Raw genomic sequence first — 18,939 nt, 5'->3', positions numbered from 1 at the left:
GTGTAGTATAAGTGGAAAATGAGTAGAGCTAGTACTTCACTTTTCATAAGTTTGGCTAAAGTAGAATATCATGAATAATTCTTCTTCATATAAAAATTGCTGAATAAAATGTATGGTATTGAGGACTAAAATAATGGCATATTGATTAAGAGCATTTAACTGCACTTGTGGAGTATCTGGGCTAGGTTCCCAGCATCCAAATAGTAGCTCACTACTAACTCCAGTTCCAGAGGATGGTGAAGCCCTCTACTGACCTTTTTGTGTACCAGACACACATATGATACATATACATATGTGCAATCAAAACATTCATACACAGAAAATAAATAATAGTGCAGTGTCTTAAAATCTTTTATAATTCATTATTGTGCTGGCAAAAGGCTTAAAACTGAAATGAAATTGGGATTGCAGATGTTAGCCATCTTTACTGTATATACTTTCATCCTGTGGAATCTGCCTCCCCCCCTTTTGAGATAGGGCTTTTCTGTGTAAGGACTTTATTTTTGTTTTTGTTATATTAAGAAACAAAATCCCAAGGCTTAAAGAACTCCAGGATTTCTCTTCTGTTCAGGAAGCTGACATTTTCTGTCACTCTTAGCCGGATGTCTCATGTATGGAGAAAGATGTCTAACAAGGCTTGTTGCAGAGTTATATTTCCCATGTTGTGGGCTTGTGTGCTAGAGGCATCACATGGAGATCTCTGGTCTGGCTAGATGCACGGGTTCATGTGAAAAGGAGAGAGCTCAGGCAGGGAAAGGGGAACTGCTTCACCTGCCTCTGCTGCTTGTGCTGCCCCACCTCTGTTTCTGGGTCACTGCTTTGCCTGCTCAGGATGTCTGGCAAGGCTGAGCCAGCAGGAGACTGACTAACTGGTGAGGGGTGCAGGGGAGCTTCTGGCGGCAATTTTAGGAGAGATCTCTTCCCAAGTGGCAGTGTTACAGCTCTTATGACAGAAGCTCTCAGATAATAGAGTAATTCCTGCATACCTTTAATCCTTCTGGATTGGATTCTTATATACAGTTTGGGGATGGGTCATGGTCTGACAACAGGTACTTCCTATTGGTTTGGCCTGAGAGCTAAGGCATACCTCTTGGGGGTGTGATCCTGCCTATGTGGCCTGTAGTCACAGCCTCACCTGTTGAGGAGGGACTTGAGGTGTTTCTCTCTGTGACTGATTTGTCTCAAACCTCACTACAGGGGGCTGTGTAGGCTGTAGATACTTGAGAGGGGCCTAATCTCCCTGGAGATTGGGAAGCTTCCTACCATCCCTTAGGGTCTCTGAGGCTTCAACCTTTCACAGTCTGCTGCCCCACACCATGTGACCTTGGAAAACTTTCCAGCCACCTATCAACTCTTGTTTGATCATACCTGTTACCTTGCAGACTAAATCAAGCATTTAAGAGGATGCCAGACTTAAAATTATAACTAAAACTTCAGATACAAGTTCCAGGGCACACTACACTAGATCTTAGTAAACAAAATCTCAGATGAGCCATAAACAAGGTGGTACATACTGTAATTCCATTACTTGGTGGCAAATATGTATATATCCACTGAGCCAACTTTCTGATCCCTGATTTCAGCACTTGAGATAGCAAGGCAGAAGGACTTGAGCTTAAGGCCAGCCTGGGCTACTGTGAGGCCATGTCTCAAAAAAAGGAACAGGGGAGGAGAGGAGGACTGGAGAGAGATGGCTTAGTGGTTAAAAGCTCTTGCTGTGAAATATGACCTGAATTTTGGTTTTTTTGTTTGTTTGTTTGTTCTTTTTTTTCCCTTTATTAAAATCCTTTTTCATTATTTAAAAATTTTAAATACTATGTACATTGGTGTTTTACCTTATGTATGCCTGTGTGAGTGGGGGTATTGGCTCCCCTGAAAGTGGAGTTATAGACAGTTGTGAGCTGCCATGTGAATGCTGGGAATTGAACCTGGGTCCTCTGAAGAGGACCCAATGCTTTTAACTGCTGAGCCATCTTTCAGCACTGATCTTTTAGGTTTTTTTTTTTTTTTTTTTTGAGACAGGTTTTCTCTATGCAATTTGACTGTCTTAGAACTTGCTCTATACACCAGGCTGAACTCAGACTCAAGAGACCTGCCTGCCTCTGCTTTTTTAGCTGAGTTTAAAAACATCTGCCACCACTACCTGGCTAGGACCAGAGTTTTAATACCACTATCATGCGACAAACTGGGCTCCCTGCACATATCTAGGACTCCAGATCCAAGAGGCCTGATTATACTGTATAATGGCCTCTGTGCTCTTAGATGTGTGCAACTGCACATACATGAACATACATTCATGTAAATATACACAGATATATAATGAAAAAATTTACAAGGGTGAAGAGATGGTTCAGAAGTTAGAGCACAAACTGCTTTTGCAGAGGACTGAACCACATGCACTAACTCAAAATCACTAGCTTGAGAGAATTCAGTACCTTCCCTGGATTCTTGCATACACCTCCTCACACACGTGTATATATAGTGAAAAAATAAAAACAACACAAAAACCATTGTATAATGAGTAAGATCACAAGAGATGGTGATCTATAGAGATTATAGAAGATTTTTTTTTAGCAAATATCTTTTTATTATAACATAGGGTCCTTTGGATATATGCCTGTAACTGGATCATGTGGTAGATCTATTCCTAACTTGAAGAGCTTCCACATTGTTGGAAAGTTTTGTGCCCCTAACAACAGTGAGTAATGGTTCACTTTGTCCATATCCATTCCAAAGTTTGTTGTTATTTTGTTTTATTTATTTATTGCTCTTAGCTCTTCTGATGGGGTAAGCTGAAATCACAAAGTAGTTTGAATTTCCATTTTCCTGATAACTAAGGATGTTGGACATTTTAAAGATTATAGATTTATAGTTTATTATAATAGTATATGTTTGCATATTATATAGGTAACTCAAATAAAAGATTGAAGTAGAAATGTGAATTAAACCTTTAAAAACATGACCAGATGAAGAACCAAGCAAAACTAGAACCTTAGAAAGGATTAATAGTATTGAATCAGTTGACACATTGAGGGAGAAAATAATGTAAACTAGAAGATAGTGAAGATATTACCAAGTCAAGAGAACTGCCATATACCTGTAATTCCAGGACTGGGAAGCTGAGGCAGGAGGAGGCTGGACTGTGCTACACAGCCAGACCCTGTCTCAGAATGAACTAAGGAACAAGATACTGCTGAGAGTGCAGCATGGAGACAGAGAGAGACAAAACATCTAAAAGATGGAGAGAAAGTCAGCGTGAAATGTGGGCATGGTGGCACACACCTGTAATCCCAACACGTGGGAGGCAGAGGCAGGTGGATCTTCATGACCTGGAGACCAGCCAGGTCTACAGATCGAGTTCTAGGACAGCCGGGACAGCTAGTGCTGTTACACAAAGAAACCATGTCTTGGAAAACAAACAAAAAAGTCATTGTGAAGCATTGTAGCATAATACCTAATTGGATTCCTGAAAAGAAATAATTTTGAAAGGAAAAATGAAGGAAAGTTCAAATAATGTGGGTATTTTCCAGAATTGAGAACAAAATATCAAGTGTTAGAAATCCTTTAATCCCAACACTCGGGAGGCAGAGGCAGTTAGATCTCTGAGTTTGAGGCTAGCCTGGTCTTCAAAATGAGTTCTGGGACAACCAAAGCTGTCTTGCAAAACAAAAGAACAAACAAAAAGAAATCCAGTGAATCCCAAGGAATAAGTAAGATTAACTGTAAGTCACAGTGGAATCGCATGCCAGTGACAGAAACCTTAAAAGCAATTAGAACCAACAGATTGCTGACTGCTATAAAAATCATTTTCTTTAAGCTGAAGACTGATTTCCCAGCTATTGCAACAGAAGCTAGAGGACATTGGAATTCTGTCTTATGTACTGAGACAAAACAGCTGTCAGCTTTGAAATGGCATACTCAGTAAAATGCTTTCATTTGCTACCAATGAAACAAGATCCCAAGGTATATAATAATAAAACTCATCCCAAATAGACTCTCAAGATGCTTTGCAGTAGCCCCATAATATTTAAATCAAATGTATACTGTGGTTCACATTGTACTGTTACAGGATGCTTTATGTTTTGAATTTTGCTTTATTAATTGAATCTACTCTTAGACATATATCTGGGCATGTTTGTGCATATAGTAAGTATTTCATACTGATTTGATTCTAGAAGTCTGTACTACTGAGTCAAAAAAGTCATTTCTTTTTAAAAAAATTTTTATACTAATTCTTTGTGAATTTCACATCATGTGCTCCAATCCCGCTCATCTCTCTGTCCCTTTGTATCCATCCTCTACTCTTGTAGCCTCCCCTAAAAGTAAGTAAATAAATAGTAAGGGGAAAAAAAGAATACAAAAAAAATCTCATCCTGGAAGCTGTAGCTTGTTACAGTGTGTTACCCTGTATACTTGCAAATGTTCATTGCAACGAGTCAATTTCTAGGACTGTTTTGAGGCCTCTGATTTTTGTTACACTTCAGTACTGGATCATTATGGGGACTGTTCTTGGATAGCCTATTGTTGCTCTATGTCATGGAGATCCTGCAGTTTGGGATCTGCAGCCTGGCCCTTTCATGCACTCCAGCAGATCATACGTGAGATAGATGTTGGGTGGGCCTACTCAAAGCCCTGGATCTGGGCCTGGGAGGTAGGTGAGTTGGTCAGCTTACCAGCTTTCCAATGTCCTCTGGCTTCTGTTGCTACACTAGGGCAAGCTCTGTAGCACTGCTGTAGCTAGCTCACCCAATGCAGCAGCTTACAAAGGACAGGGTCGCCTCTCCTGCTCTTACTCTTGGGACAGCTTACTTGCTCCTCTCCATTCAGGGTCAGCTCAGGGACATTTGCCTGGCCTTTGGATGGACCTGGTACATCAACACATACCCCTGCTGCCACTGTACCACACATTGCCCCAGACATGGTTCAGGAAGCAATGTGGGCAGATGTCACTAACCTCATTAAGGACTCCTCATATCCACCAGTTTCTTACCTCCATTGAGCCTTCACCTCCAGTTCCGCCTTCCTCCATAGTGTATGAACCCTTTGCTTTGTTTTCTCTTCCATCTCTCCCATCTCTCCACCATACATTTAGCCATTATAGTGGTGCATGCCTATGGCAGGTACTTGTGTGCCTTTCTTCCCATCTCAGGAATTTCTTGGTATTTGTAAAATTGTTTTTTAAGAGAACTACCAATTTATATTTCATTCAACAGATTGTGCTGGCTTTGTTTACAAATGGTTGTTTGGACATTAAAATAACAGAGATTGCCATTTCTTACCAGATACTTATATTTTAGACAAAAATGTCTTGGTTTACTTCTCTTGGTTTGATATTAAAAATGTGTTCTGATTTTGAGCCCTAACCTAGCTTTTTGAATAGATAAAAATGTTAATTGAAATGCATTCTTTTTTTAAAATTTAATGTGTGGTGACTTTAAAAAAAAGATTTATTTATTTATTTTTATTTAATGTATGTGGTTGGGTACACTGTGGCTGTCTGCAGACATACCAGAAGATCCCATTACATATGGTTTGTGAGCTACCATGTGGTTGCTGGGAATTGAACTTGGGACCTCTGGTAGAGCATTCAGTGCTCTTAACCACTTAGCCATTTTTCCAGCCCTTTTCTTTATTCCTTTTCAGTTTATTAATACTGACACAATGTAGTTCATCTCTTTTTTTCCTGTTTTTGGTTGTTTCAAAGACAGGGTTTCTTTGTATAGTAGCCCTAGTTATCCTGGAACTTGCTCTATAGACCAGGCTGGCCTTGAACTCAGATATTTGCCTACTCTGACTGCCAAGTGCTGGTATGTGGCACCAGCCACCACCAATGCCCAGCTCACCCCATCCTCTCACCCCCCCATCTCTATCTCATTCTCTCTCTCTCTCTCCCTTTCCTTCTCCCTCTCCCCCCCCTCCAAACTTTTATAGTATAGTCTCTGGCTGGCCTTGAACTAATAGAGACCCACCTGCTTGAGTCCCAACTGCTTGTATGAACCACCACACCTAGTTCATTCAGCAGCTATTTAAAGAAATTGCAAATAGAGCTGAGGAGGTGCAAACAAGATGACTTGAGTTTAAATCCTCCTACATTAAGACCAGAGGTTAGAAAATCTCTTGAAAGTTTGCTAGGAAAGCTAGCCCAGCATACATAGTGGCAGCTGAGAGACTGTCTCTAACAAGGTAGAAGGAAGAACAGTATCAGATATAGTCTTTTGACCCTGGTGCATTAGTCATGGCACACTTATATGTATATACATGCACATCCATACACATATGAAAAGAAATGGCAAATAGCCAGGTGTGGTGGCAGTGGCCCATTCTTGTAGGTCTAGTATTTGAGGCAGAGGCAAGAGGATTTCTGAGTTGAACACTGGACTGAGGTACTCAAAAGCAAAACAACAAAAAAATTCTGCATATACGAGAGAGAGAGAGAGAGAGAGAGAGAGAGAGAGAGAGAGAGAGAGAGAGAGAGAGAGAAATGCCAACTATTTTCTTGTGATTGTAGAAGGGTATACTGTTACCATGCTATTGCTTTCTTTCTAGTTTTATATATTTCTCCAGGCAGCCAGCAGGACAGAAGGAAACAAATATGTTTACATGAGTCATTAAGGAGGGAAGGACTGTTAATTTTTTTGGGAATTCTATATTTTAATGTGAGCTTGAATCTAAGATGTCATTTAAGCTTTATTTTCTGTTCCTTTGCTGTTCCAGGTGCAAGTGAAAGTGTAGGAAAACATATGCTTGAAGCTTGTAACAACAACCTGGAGATGGCCGTCACTATGTTTTTGGATGGAGGAGGAATTGCTGAGGAGCCCAGTACCAGTTCAGCAAGTGTTTCTACTGTCAGACCGCACACAGAGTATGGATTTATTTATTGTAGCAGTTATTCTTGCCTAGATTAACTAGCTGCATTTTTATCAGGGTTTTGAAGATTTTATCTAGTTTTGAAAATTTTAAAGATTGAAAGCCTCTGAAAATAGCACGTGGAAGTTTTTGTATTTAATATATGTTAAATTCCCTAGAGCACTGTCTTCATCTGCTTGATCTTCTTTTCTGTTCAGACCTCAAAAGAACTGTGTGGGTTAGAGGCAGGCAGCAGAATGCATGGTACAACTGCTTGATTATAATATAATTGGCCTGAGATCAGGGTTTATGTGTTCCACAGCCATCACCTATACAACAAAAACAATTTTGTTGGCCTGGGATTTAGATCATTTGTAGAGTGTTTGCTTGCCATTCAATAAGTTCTCGGCTAAATCCCTAACACTGAATAAACCAGACTAGGTGACACATGCTTGTAACCATAGCTTAGGAGGTAGAGATGTGAGGATCTGAAGTTCATGGTAAATTGAAGCTATACTGAGATACACCAGAATATTAAAAAAAAAAAAAAAAAACTTTTTAGATTGGCATTATTATTTTTTTCTATGAGGAAACTAGAGTATAGCCATTTTTTCCTAAACTCTATAGCAGTTAAAAAGCAGGTATAGTCTAATAAAGCTCATATTTCCAAATATAGACTTTCCTATGTTTTCTCAGGAAAGTGAATTACCTTGAAATATTTTCAAGAACGCTGAAGGTAATACCTTAATGGTAGAATGTGTGAGTAACATGCATGGTACCTGAGTTTAAGATGTAGTACTTAAATGTATAAACAAAATCTTTTAAATAGTTACCTGTCTTATCACTAAAGGCATCCCCAGTGTGTATAGAGCTGTTTATATTTCATTTTTGAGCAATTTATATTTGGTTAGAGTTTGCAATAAATATCTAACTCTTGGGTGTTAAACCTTGTTGAAGTACTATAGGCTCATGCCACTACACTCAGATGGCCGTTGGGTTTTTTTTTTTTTTTTTTTTTTTTTTGTTTGTTTGTTTGTTTTGTTTTGAGATATTATGTAGCCTAGGCTGGCCATGATCTTCCTGTGTATTAGCATTCCAGGTGTGCCCACAATTCCTGGCTAAGCCATTGATTTTAGCAATAACAACAATAACGAATAAGGGCTTTGTGGCTCATGCCTTTAGTTCCATAACTCTGGAGGCAATGGCCAGAAAGATTTGTATGAGTTCCAGGCCCCCCCCCAAAAAAATCTTAATTTTAATAGTCCTTAAGTAAGACTCTAATATGCTTAGTCATTTGTAATTCTCATAATTTATAATATGAGATACTAAACAAGAAGAATCACTTTAAATAGAATAGGCAAAGGGCCAGGGGTTTACTTTATTTTATTAAATCATTTATTTATTTTATGATGCATGTTTGTCAGCATGTATGCCTATATGAGGGTATCAGATCCCCTGGTACAGGAGTTGTAGACAGTTGGGAGCTGCCATGTGTGTGCTGGGAATTGAATTCAAATTCTCTGGAAAAGCAGCAAGTGCTCTTAACTGCTGAACCGTCTCTCAGCCTCTAGAGTTCTATTTTTATTAAATTAGACGTACTTTAAGAATCAGGTCACATATAAGTATAGTTGTTGAATTAGTTTCAGATTAGTAGAATATTGTTTCTGTAAGAGTTATGAACTTTGGAGATCATATTAATACATTATAAAGTTTTTGCTTGTTGTTTTCTATTAACCATTTATCTCACAGGACCAAGAGGCTCAGAATTTCTATGGCTAAGGAGATTGCTCAATATTTGGAGTACTGGCTGCTTTTCTAGAGGACAAAATTTTTACCAGCCCCAGGGCGTCCTAGGGTACTATATGCACATGGTCTGAAGAAACACATTGAGACAAGTATTCACATACATAGAAAATATGTCAAGAAAATAAGAGTTTATATTTTAGTATATATTATATATTTATTTATATATTTTATATAGAAAATTCCTTTTTGTACACTAGGATTTATTGAAGTTCCTTTACTATATCCTTGCATTTTAATGTATGATATAGCAGTAATTATATCAATTCTAGTAAGCCTATATTTTCCATGTCATTTGTTTTGTTTTGTTTTGTTTTGTGTTTTGACTTTTGAGACAGGGTTTCTCTGTCGCCCTGGCTGTCCAGGAACTTGTTCTGTAGACTAGGCTGGCCTTAAACTCAGAGACCTGCCTATCTCTGGCTGGGATTAAAAGTGTGATGGTCCTCATGGGAAGAACAACATTATCAACCAATTAAACTTCCACAACTCCCATGGACTAAAACACCAACCATTCAACATACATGGAGAGACCCATGGCTCCAGTTGCATATATAGCAGAGGATAGCATTGTCTGGCATCAATGGGAAGAGAGGCCTTTTGTCCAGTGAAGGTATCTTTTCCCAGTGTAGGGGAATGTCAAGGCACTGAGATGGAGAAAGGGTGATTGGGAAAGGAAGCACCTTCATGGAAACAAGCGGAGATGGAGGAGCAATGGGAGGGGGGAAGGGGATAACATTTGAATGTAAATATAGAGAATATCCAATTAAAAAAAAATGTGACTGTGCCAGTCTTAAGGTATCTAAGAGTTCAGGGAGACTGGGAATTGGAGAGATGGCTCTACATTTAAGAGCTTGCAACTCCAGCTCTAAAGGTGCCTGTATGACCACTGAGGGCCCTATACATATCATTAAACTAAAAATAGAATTGAGGGAGGGTTGGGGATTTAGCTCAATAGTAGACAAATGGCCACACAAATGCAAGGCCTGGGGTTCAGTTCCTAATTGGGTCCAGGAAAGGAGCAGCAAAAATTGAATTTTAAAAAGGCCAAAACAATTCTTGCAGCTTGGATATAGTGTGGAACAAGCTTTAATCCCAGCACATGAAGGCAGAGGCTGTCAGATCTCTGTGATTCCAGGTCAGACAGGACTATATACTGGGACTTTGTCTCAGAGAGAAAGAGAGAAGGGGGAGGGAAGGAGGGAGGAGATAAAGAGAAGGAGAGGGAGAGTCAGGTTAGTTTGAGAGTGGACAGATGGTTCAGTGGTTATGAGCATACACTATTCCAGTAACTGTGCTAGGCAGTTCACACCAACCTATAATTCCAACTTCAGGGGCATCTGAAGTTTCAACTATTAAAGGTGTAAGGATCTGAGATGGATTTTTTTTTTTTTAAGATTTATTTATTTATTTTATGTACACTGATGCTATCTTCAGACACACCAGAAGAGGGCATCAGATCCCATTACTGATGGTTGTAGTTGCTGGGATTTGAATTTTGGACCTCTGGAAGAGCAGTCAGTACTCTTAACCCCTGAGCCATCTCTCCAGCCCAAGAAATCATTTTTTTTTTCTTTTCTGCTTGTTCTTTCTTTGTAAACCATTTTAGCTTTCTGTGCTAGGTATTTTATTCCAGTTAATCTCTGTAAAAATCATTTACAACTTTTATCTTGAATGTAGTTCCTAACAACTGTGTTTCACTTTATAATTTGACCACATTTCTAATTAAGAAGGAAAACAGGTATCATAAACAGTTTTTCATTTTGATATCTTTTCACTTTCTTTTAATAGAGAAGAAGTTCGTGCTCCAATTCCTCAAAAGCAAGAAATATTGGTGGAGCCAGAGCCTTTGTTTGGTGGTGAGTTCTCTTTGTTTGCTTACCCTTGTCTGACTTTGTTATCTAGGCTGTTAATAAAGTTAAGTGAGGGTTTGCTCAGATTGTCTCTTCACTTACAGAATCAGTTTTTAATCTTATATTTCTGTATTCCCTCTTGGGAAGCTGCATTCCTTACTGGAGAATAATGTACATTAACAATGAACCATGTGTTGTAGAAGGCCAACAAATAGGAAACTTAGCAAATGAATTGCTGTCCCCCCCCCCCACCACCTTTTAAGGAAGGGTGTCACTGTGTAGTCCTAGCTGGCCTGGAACTCAGGCTACCTGCCTAAATTCTAAATTCTAGGATTGAAGACGTGCACTACTATACCCAGCTCCCACCTTCCCTTTGGAATTGCTACCTCTTATGGAAATCAGTTCTGTTATATTAAAAACTCTTAATTTTATCTTAAATCTTTTTCTGAATATACACTTGACTTGATAACTTTCTATTGTTTTGTATACTTTATCTTCATCTTCTCTTATATTAATTTCTCCAAGTTTGTTCCTGGTCTGGACAGAGGAAAAAAATAAGTCCTTATTGCATGCAAAAGAATTGTTAGTAGTCTTGTCATATTCAGAGTATGCTGAAGTATGGGTCATTTAATTAACTTTAAAGAACAGTGATAGTTTAATAAGTACGCACTTACTTGTATGAAGCAAACATTTTTAGGTATTGCTTTAAAAATATAGCATTGAATCTTACTGTGGTAGGGCAAATAGATGGGGAAATGTTTTTGTATTGAGAACACTAGGACAGGAAAATGGTTTGAAACACGAAAGAGACCCATTTTAAGTTTTGTAGAAAAGTTATTAGCATAGGGGAAAATTTTTAAATGTTTATTTACCTATTTAGATAGGATCTCATTGTGTGCCTTTTGCTAGTCTAGAGTTTGCTATGTAGACCAGGCTGTTCTTAAACTTAGAGATCTGCCTGCCTCTGTCGCCTTAGTTCTAGGATTAAAGGTGTGTACCAGGCAAGAGGGGGAAATAATCCTTAAAAAATTATCCATTTAGATGTCAATACTTCCTCCCTAAGTAGAGCACTTGCCTAGCATGTGTAAGACACAAGATTTAATCTCTATCATTGCAGAAATTCCATCTGTGTTGAACATATATAGACATTTTCTTGTCCGTATGCCAAAACAACGGAACAATCATTTAGAAAGCATTTACATTGAATTAGGTATTGTAAATAATCTAGAGACAGTGTAAATCATAAAGTTCATTGAAGGATATGCCCGTGTGCGCATGCGCATACATGTGAAGGCCAGAGGTTGAGCTCCATCTTTAGTTGCTCTTCTACCTGATTCATTGAGGCAGGGTTTCTGAGTCAAACCCAGAACTCTTTGATACAGTTGGTTTCCCTAGCCAGCTTGCTTTGGGGAACACCCTGTTTTTGCAGTGTTTTGTGACAAAACTTTCTGGGGAGGCACAACACATGGTCTACCCACCTCAGATATAGGGCCTGCTACAGGTACAGATACCATCAAAGTTTATCTTTGCCCTGGATATTCACCTGCACATTATAATGAGAGATGGTGGAGTATTAGACCACTTCATGTTACAGCTATGAGATAGTCAAGACAGTCGTCTTAATAAGAGGACACTATTTTAGTTAATTATTGGAGGTTTTAATTGGTCCCTTTGCTTGTAGCAAGGCAGTATCCATCTTAGGGAGCATATGGTGTAAGAAGTTGCTTAGTTCTTGGCAGCCAAAAAACAGAAAAGGAAATGAGAAAGCCAGACCTGAGTCTCAACACTCCTTTTAAGGGTGTAAACCCAAGTGACCAAAGCTTCTCTGTTAGGTCCCAGTTCTCAAAGGCTCCCAACAGTACTATGTTGGGAACCAGGCCATTAACACAAGGGCCTTTGGATGACACCCAAAATCATAGGAAGAAGCATTTTCTTCAAAGCTGTTGGAGAGAGATGCTATATCCTCATTACAAAGCAAGCAGAAGAGCCAAAGTCTTTGGGACTGACTGCCTATGACTTAGAACAATGAATTTTATTGAGACAGAGTATAAAAAGCTACCTGATAGAGATTTGGCTTGCACAAGCCATTTTTAAAAGATGTTTCTTTTATTGTTTGTTTGTTTGGTTGGTATTCTTTTCTTTATTTTTTAGGATTTATTTATTTATTACATACATTGTAGCTGTCTTCAGACACACCAGAAGAGGGCATTAGATCTCATTACAGATGGTTGTGAGCCACCATGTGGTTGCTGGGATTTGAACTTGGGGCCTCTGAAAGAGCAGTCAGTGCTCTTAACCACTGAACCATCTTTCCAGCCCAGAACTGACATTACTTAAGATTTCTTTTTAATATTATTCTGTGTGTAGGGGTGGGTGGGTGGGTGGTAGTGGTGATGGTGGTAAAAATGTACATGTGAGTTGCCTGTTGCAGTAAATATTTATCTCTTTACCATGTTTATCTCTTTACCGGCCTTGAGGTCTTACTCCTCAGGCCTGACCCGGATACAGTACACTCCCAGTCCAAGCCACCACCTGGATCTCACTCCATTCACACATTTCCCTTCCCTTGGCAGTTTACTACCACCTATTTTCCACTTCTGTCCCAGGGCGTTTCTGTACCCCAAAATCCCACAAGCACAACTCTACAGCCCGATAGCTTTTCATTCAGGTTTGTATATTCAACTCTCAATCCACAAACCCACAACAAGATTACATCAAATAGACAAAGATACAAACTGCCCTTCTATATGAGATATTAGACCTATAAAATCCTTAATGTTCTTAGCTATTTAACGCCAATTAATATCACCTGGGTCTAGCTGGTCCTTGGGAACCACCCTCTGTCCTCTCCCTTCGCCAGACCTCTCAACCCTCTCTACCTCCCTTACCCTGCCCAATCACCGGCTTTCCTTTATTTTACTAATTAAAATGGGAAGGTTCAGTTGGAGTCGTGACTAAGCAGCCCTTCTTGGGGAAGTGGAATTAACATTAAAATACAACAGCTTCAGGACAATCTACAGCTACCCAAAAAGACTAGAAGAGAAAATGGGGTATCCTGCAGTTGTTATAGGTAGAGGGATATGTGTATATTATCCTGGAGCTGGCATTATAGGTAATAATGTGTGTGCATGCATATGCATGTGCAAAAAGCAGTGCTTTCTTAATTGTTGAATCAACTCTTTCAACCCAGATTTAGCACAAATCTTTAAGGAACCAGGACTAGTTAAATTTTGGTATAGTATCAAGGAATATTCATGCTTATCTAAAATGATATTCTCTCCTTACTCTCTCTCTCTCTCTCTCTCTCTCTATCTATCTATCTATCTATATATATATGTTTCTATGTGGGATTGGAATTTAATATTCTTCCTATACTCTAAATAAAGCAATAGATTTAAAATTATGTAGATGATATGAAAATCCTAGGTGTTTTTCTCTTAAGCTAGGTACTAACAGAAACTTATAAAAATAGGGAAACATGTTGGTCCTCTCATTAAATTGTTTTTCTCTCCTAGTCTTTGTATTCTACTATGATATCTAGTGCTTTCATTATGCATCTGGATTTTTTTTTTAGCTTTTTATATAGCTTAATCTTTTTTGGCCTTAATGAATATCATGTATATTGCCTGGGCAGAAGGAAGATAAATTCCAGAGGACTGGTAAATGGTTTGCAATAGTCAGGGGCACTTGGAGTAAAAGACATGGGTTTAAAGGATTGTAGCTTGAAGAGAGGTTCTTAATAGAGGTATGATGGGAGCAAACAGCAGATGATGAGCCCGAGAAATCAGGAGCTGGCTAGATGGCTGACAATCTGAAGTTACAGTAAGAGCACCACAGTGACTGAGGGTCTCCCAAACAGACGAGTGAGAGATGAGAGGGTGTCAGATCTTGGAGTTAGTTTTGAGCTCCCATGCTGGTGTTATAATTGAACCCAGGTCCTCTGGAAGAGCACACAGTAACCGTTGAGTCATTTTGTTAGCCTCTCCTCCCTTTTGTTTTTGTTGTCTTGTCTGTCTTTAAACAGGAAATAAAAACGAACAAAAAGGATTAGGTTTAATTTATTTTATTTTGTTGAGACAGGGTCTTTCCATGTAGCTATGGCTGGCCTAGAACTGGCTGTGTAGACGGGCTAACCTTGAACTTAGAGAGCTTTGCCTGCCTCTTCCCCCTGAGTGCTAGGATTAAAGTAATGTGCCACCACTGCCTGGCAAAGATGTGTGCATATGAGTGTTGGGTTTTTGTTTTGTTTTTTTATGCACACCAGAAAAAAGAATCAGATTCCATTACATAGTTCATGGTTGTAAGAGACCATGTAGCTGCTGAGAATTGAATTCAGGACCTCTGAAAGCCAAGACATCTCTCCAGCTTCTGGTTTAAATTTTTAAAAATTCAGACAAGCTATTTAAAAATGTAATCCTAACCATTATTTTTTTAAAATCTATTCCTGAGGTAATTGTGATCATTTTATTTTTGAGACAGTCCAGCTTTGAAGTTACTTTGTAGCCCATTATGACCTTCAACCTTTGATTTTACATGAGATTCTAGGCATGTAGCCTGTTAATTATGATGATTTAGCATAAACATTGGTGTGTTGTGTGTGCTTCTATGAATGGCATAAACATGATAAAACAATGAGTTTGTTTTTTGGGTTTTGGGGGGAAGGGTGTTTTGTTGTTGTTTTGCAGTAGGCCTATGTAGCCAGCCTAGGTTGGCTTTGAACTCATATAGTCAAAAATGACTTTACATTTCTGTTGTGATTACAGGCATGTGCCTCCACTACATGTCTATGAGGTGCTGGGGATCAAATCCAGGATTTCATGCTAGCCCTAAGTTTCTGATTTTTGGTTTTAAGTTTTAAAAATTTAATGTGTGTTTTGTGTTGGATCTCCTATAGTTGTGAGCTGACCCCTGTGGGTGCTAGGACCTGGCCAGGCAGGCAGCAGTTGCTTTGAACTGATGAGCTGTCTATCTTTCTAGCACCTGATTTTGTATTTTTAATTGTTTTGCTTTGAACTTAGTGGTTCTAAGAGAGTTGTAATTACCCTAAGTAATGAAATGCATAGTTTGTAGAAAAAGATGCTTTGACATGGGGTAAGAGACTTTTGGACTCTCTGTCTTCCAATCAGTGTTAATGTGAGGCATGGTTTTGGTTACATGCTGGACAAACTTACCATATATAAGTCAATTTAAACTGTTACAATGAAAAAATTCTTTAAAATCTTTATTTTCAGTTAGCCATGGTAGTGCAGGTCTTTAAATTCCAACACTGATGATCAGCCTAGTCTACATAGTGAATTAGAGGGCAGCCATAACTGTGTAGAAAGAAGAGACCCTGTTTCAAAAACCAACCCCCCCTCCAAAAAAAAAAAAAAAAAAAAGCAAAGCTCAGTGAGTAAAGCACATTCTCTGTTCTCAAAATAAACAAAACGTTGGGTTGTGAACACATTATGACTCAACCATCTTATCATACTAATTAGAAATTAGAACTCAGTTAAGAGAGACTAGAGCAAAATTTTAAAAAAAATTCAGTTTAGTTCTAGGGGTAATCATACTTTTTAATGTAAGGTTTAAAATGCCTTTATTAATATATTATTTTTCTTTAGAAAAATGTTCTCAAACTTAAGTAGTAACAAGTTACTCATTATAGTCCTTGAAAAATTTGTTTCTTATTTGTTTGTTTGTTTTGAGGGGGAAGGCACTGTTAAGAATATAGAGGTTTTAAAATACATTGAGGACTGGAGAGATGGCTCAGTAGCTAAGAGTACTGACTACTTTTTGAAAGGACACAGGTTCAATTCCCAGGACCCCAGTGGTATCTCATAACTGTCTGTAACTCCAGTTTCAAGGCATCTGACATCCTCTTCTGGTCACATGGTTCACAAACTTACATGTAGGGAGAATATTTATAAAATAAAGCAATAAAGAGAATATATAAACACATAAGGAAGATCTTTAGCATTTTCAAAATTGTTTTAATTTTTAATCAGTTCTGTTTTCCTTCTACAGCTCCTAAAAGGCGAAGGCCAGCACGTTCAATATTTGATGGTTTCCGAGATTTTCAGACTGAAACTAGTAGGTATTTGTGAACCAGTCTCTCAGCTCCCTCTTTTCCTTCTTTGTGTTAAAAATGGGGGGAAAAAGATTCGTATACTTTGTGGTTTACCATGCTTAAAAAATTAGAAATTAGAGATATCAAGATTTGGGTAAAGATTGCTGGCTACCAACCCTAAGTTTAACCCTGAAAACTACTCGGTGAAAAGAGAGAACTGACTCCTGCAAATTGTACTTGACTCCACATGTGTATCCTGACATCCATGAATTTACACACGCTGTCCTGGTTATGAGTATCATTGTTATGACGAAACGTCATGATCAGCAGCAAGCTGGGGTGGAAAGGGTTAATTCATCTTATACCTCCATGTCATAGCCCACTGAAGGAATTCAGGAAAGGAATTCAAACAGGCAGGAACTTGGAGGCAGGAGCTGATGCAGAGACAGACCATAGTGAGACGGGAGGGATGCTGCTTAACTGCTTTCTTAATAGAATCAGGACCATCAGCACAGGATGGCACCACCCACAGTGGGCTGGGCCCTTCCGCAACAACCACTAATTAAGAAAATACCCTACAGCTGTGGTTCAGCCTATGGGTTGCAACCTCCTTTCATGGGAGTCTAATATCAGATATTTGGATTATGATTCATTACAGCAAAATTACGGTTATGAAATAGCAATGAAAACAGTTTCTATGGTTTGGGATCACTGTAATACGAGGATCTATATTAAAGAGTCATAGCATTAGGAAAGTTGAGAGCCACTGGTCTACATTTTCTCATTTGAGGCTGCTCCTCTCTGATAACTAGTTTGTCAAGTCGACATAAAACTAATTAGCACAGTTCATACCTTTCTGTAGAATATGTCAGAGTATCTTGGCTCATACTTGTTAAAGAATTCTAAAGAAAGGTCAATGTCTGTTTGTTTGTTTGTTTATTCGGGATGGTGTACAGGCCATGGTGTGCACTTGTCCTAACTGGAGGACAGCTGTTGGAGCTGATCTTTTCCTACCATATGTGCCCGGAGATCAACTTGTGGCCATCAGTTTTGGTGGCAAGTGCCCCAACTTACTGAGCCATCTAGTGGCCCGGGACAGTTTTTGTTTGTTTGTTTGTTTTTTAGATAATATATGAGAAATGTTTGGACTGTGTCTGGCTTTGCAACTTACAGTGAGCTGCTCAGGGCATAGACAGGTCCTGTAATTTTAGAAATGGTTGTAGGAGCTAGACACAGTGGATGAGTTAGCATCACTCTGAGAGCTAGAGAAATGGTTCTGAAATCTTTCTTCTTATGAATATGTGAAAAAAGTTTGAGTTTATAAGGTTATTGTGTGTGTATGTGCTGTTAGGGACCAAATCTAGGCAAGTGCTCTACTACTCAGGTGAATCTCACGGTGAAGTCAAATTTCATTTTTAATGATGCTAGGGACTAAACACAGGGAGGGTCCTGTGTATACGAGATAGGTACTAGTAAGCTAGATATTCAACTAGCTTTTCTTCTTATTGTGAGATAGTCTCTCATGTTTTAACTCTTCAGTGTTTTGTTTTGTTTTTTTCAGTCATCATTAGCTTTTGTAATTGAGGCCAAACATGCTGTTCAGTATTCTTCAGTCAATACAAGGTCTTTTGTTTATTATATTATTTAACACTTTCATTTTACAGCTAATTAAATCTTTTCCATCTTTCTGTGTTACAGTTAGGCAGGAACAGGAATTAAGAAATGGAGGAGCAATAGATAAGAAACTAACCACCCTTGCAGATCTATTCCGGCCCCCAATTGACTTAATGCACAAGGGCAGCTTTGAAACAGTAAGTTGTTGGAGATTCTGTACTATAACTATGAACATTTTTACCATTTCAGTGTCTTATTTGTCTGTATGTCTGTCTGTCTGTTTTATTTTTGAGATAGTCTTATCATAGGACCTTGACATACTGTGTAGACTAGGCTGGTCAAAAAAATCAGAGCTTGGACTGCCTCTGTGTCCTCTGTGTGCCATGTGCCTTTTATTTTCTAAAAGGAAAAAAATCATTTATATAAAGAATTGATATCTTAACTATTTCTATTTCTGCATCATATACTTAAGGGTTACACTGGCTACTATTTCTACTGGCAGTAACAATAGTGTGTGAGATTTGTTTGTTTATTTATTTTGAGATGGTTTCTCTGTGTAGCCTTGCCTGTCCTAGAACTTACTCTGTGGACCAGGTTGGCCTTGAACTCACTGAAATCCACCTGCCTCTGCCTCCCTAGTGCTAGGATTCAAGTCTCGGGCCACCATTGTGGCTCAGTTTGTAATATCTTAATGCTTGTGTTTAAGTAACTCATTTTCCTTAATTGTGTCCCAGGTTAACTAGTGATACTGGTAATTTGGTATGTGAAAGGCAAACT

At 38.7% G+C, this 18,939-nt stretch overlaps 1 protein-coding gene across 1 annotated transcript in view; it reads left to right on the top strand.

The window, feature by feature from the left end:
- Positions 1-18,939, top strand: part of UBXN7 (UBX domain protein 7) — a gene marked incomplete at its 5' end in the record, with an annotated part of 56,997 nt that overhangs the window by 20,941 nt on the left and 17,117 nt on the right. The window contains 4 exons of the mRNA XM_080919322.1: positions 6,715-6,862; positions 10,438-10,505; positions 16,506-16,571; positions 18,247-18,359. Coding sequence (XP_080775448.1) covers positions 6,715-6,862; positions 10,438-10,505; positions 16,506-16,571; positions 18,247-18,359 — 395 coding nt within the window. The remainder of the gene's footprint in view (positions 1-6,714; positions 6,863-10,437; positions 10,506-16,505; positions 16,572-18,246; positions 18,360-18,939) is intronic.

This window comes from Micromys minutus (genome assembly GCF_963924665.1).
Source record: "Micromys minutus genome assembly, chromosome: 7".
NCBI classification, from domain to species: Eukaryota; Metazoa; Chordata; class Mammalia; order Rodentia; family Muridae; genus Micromys; species Micromys minutus.
This window is presented reverse-complemented; position numbering and strand designations above follow the sequence as displayed.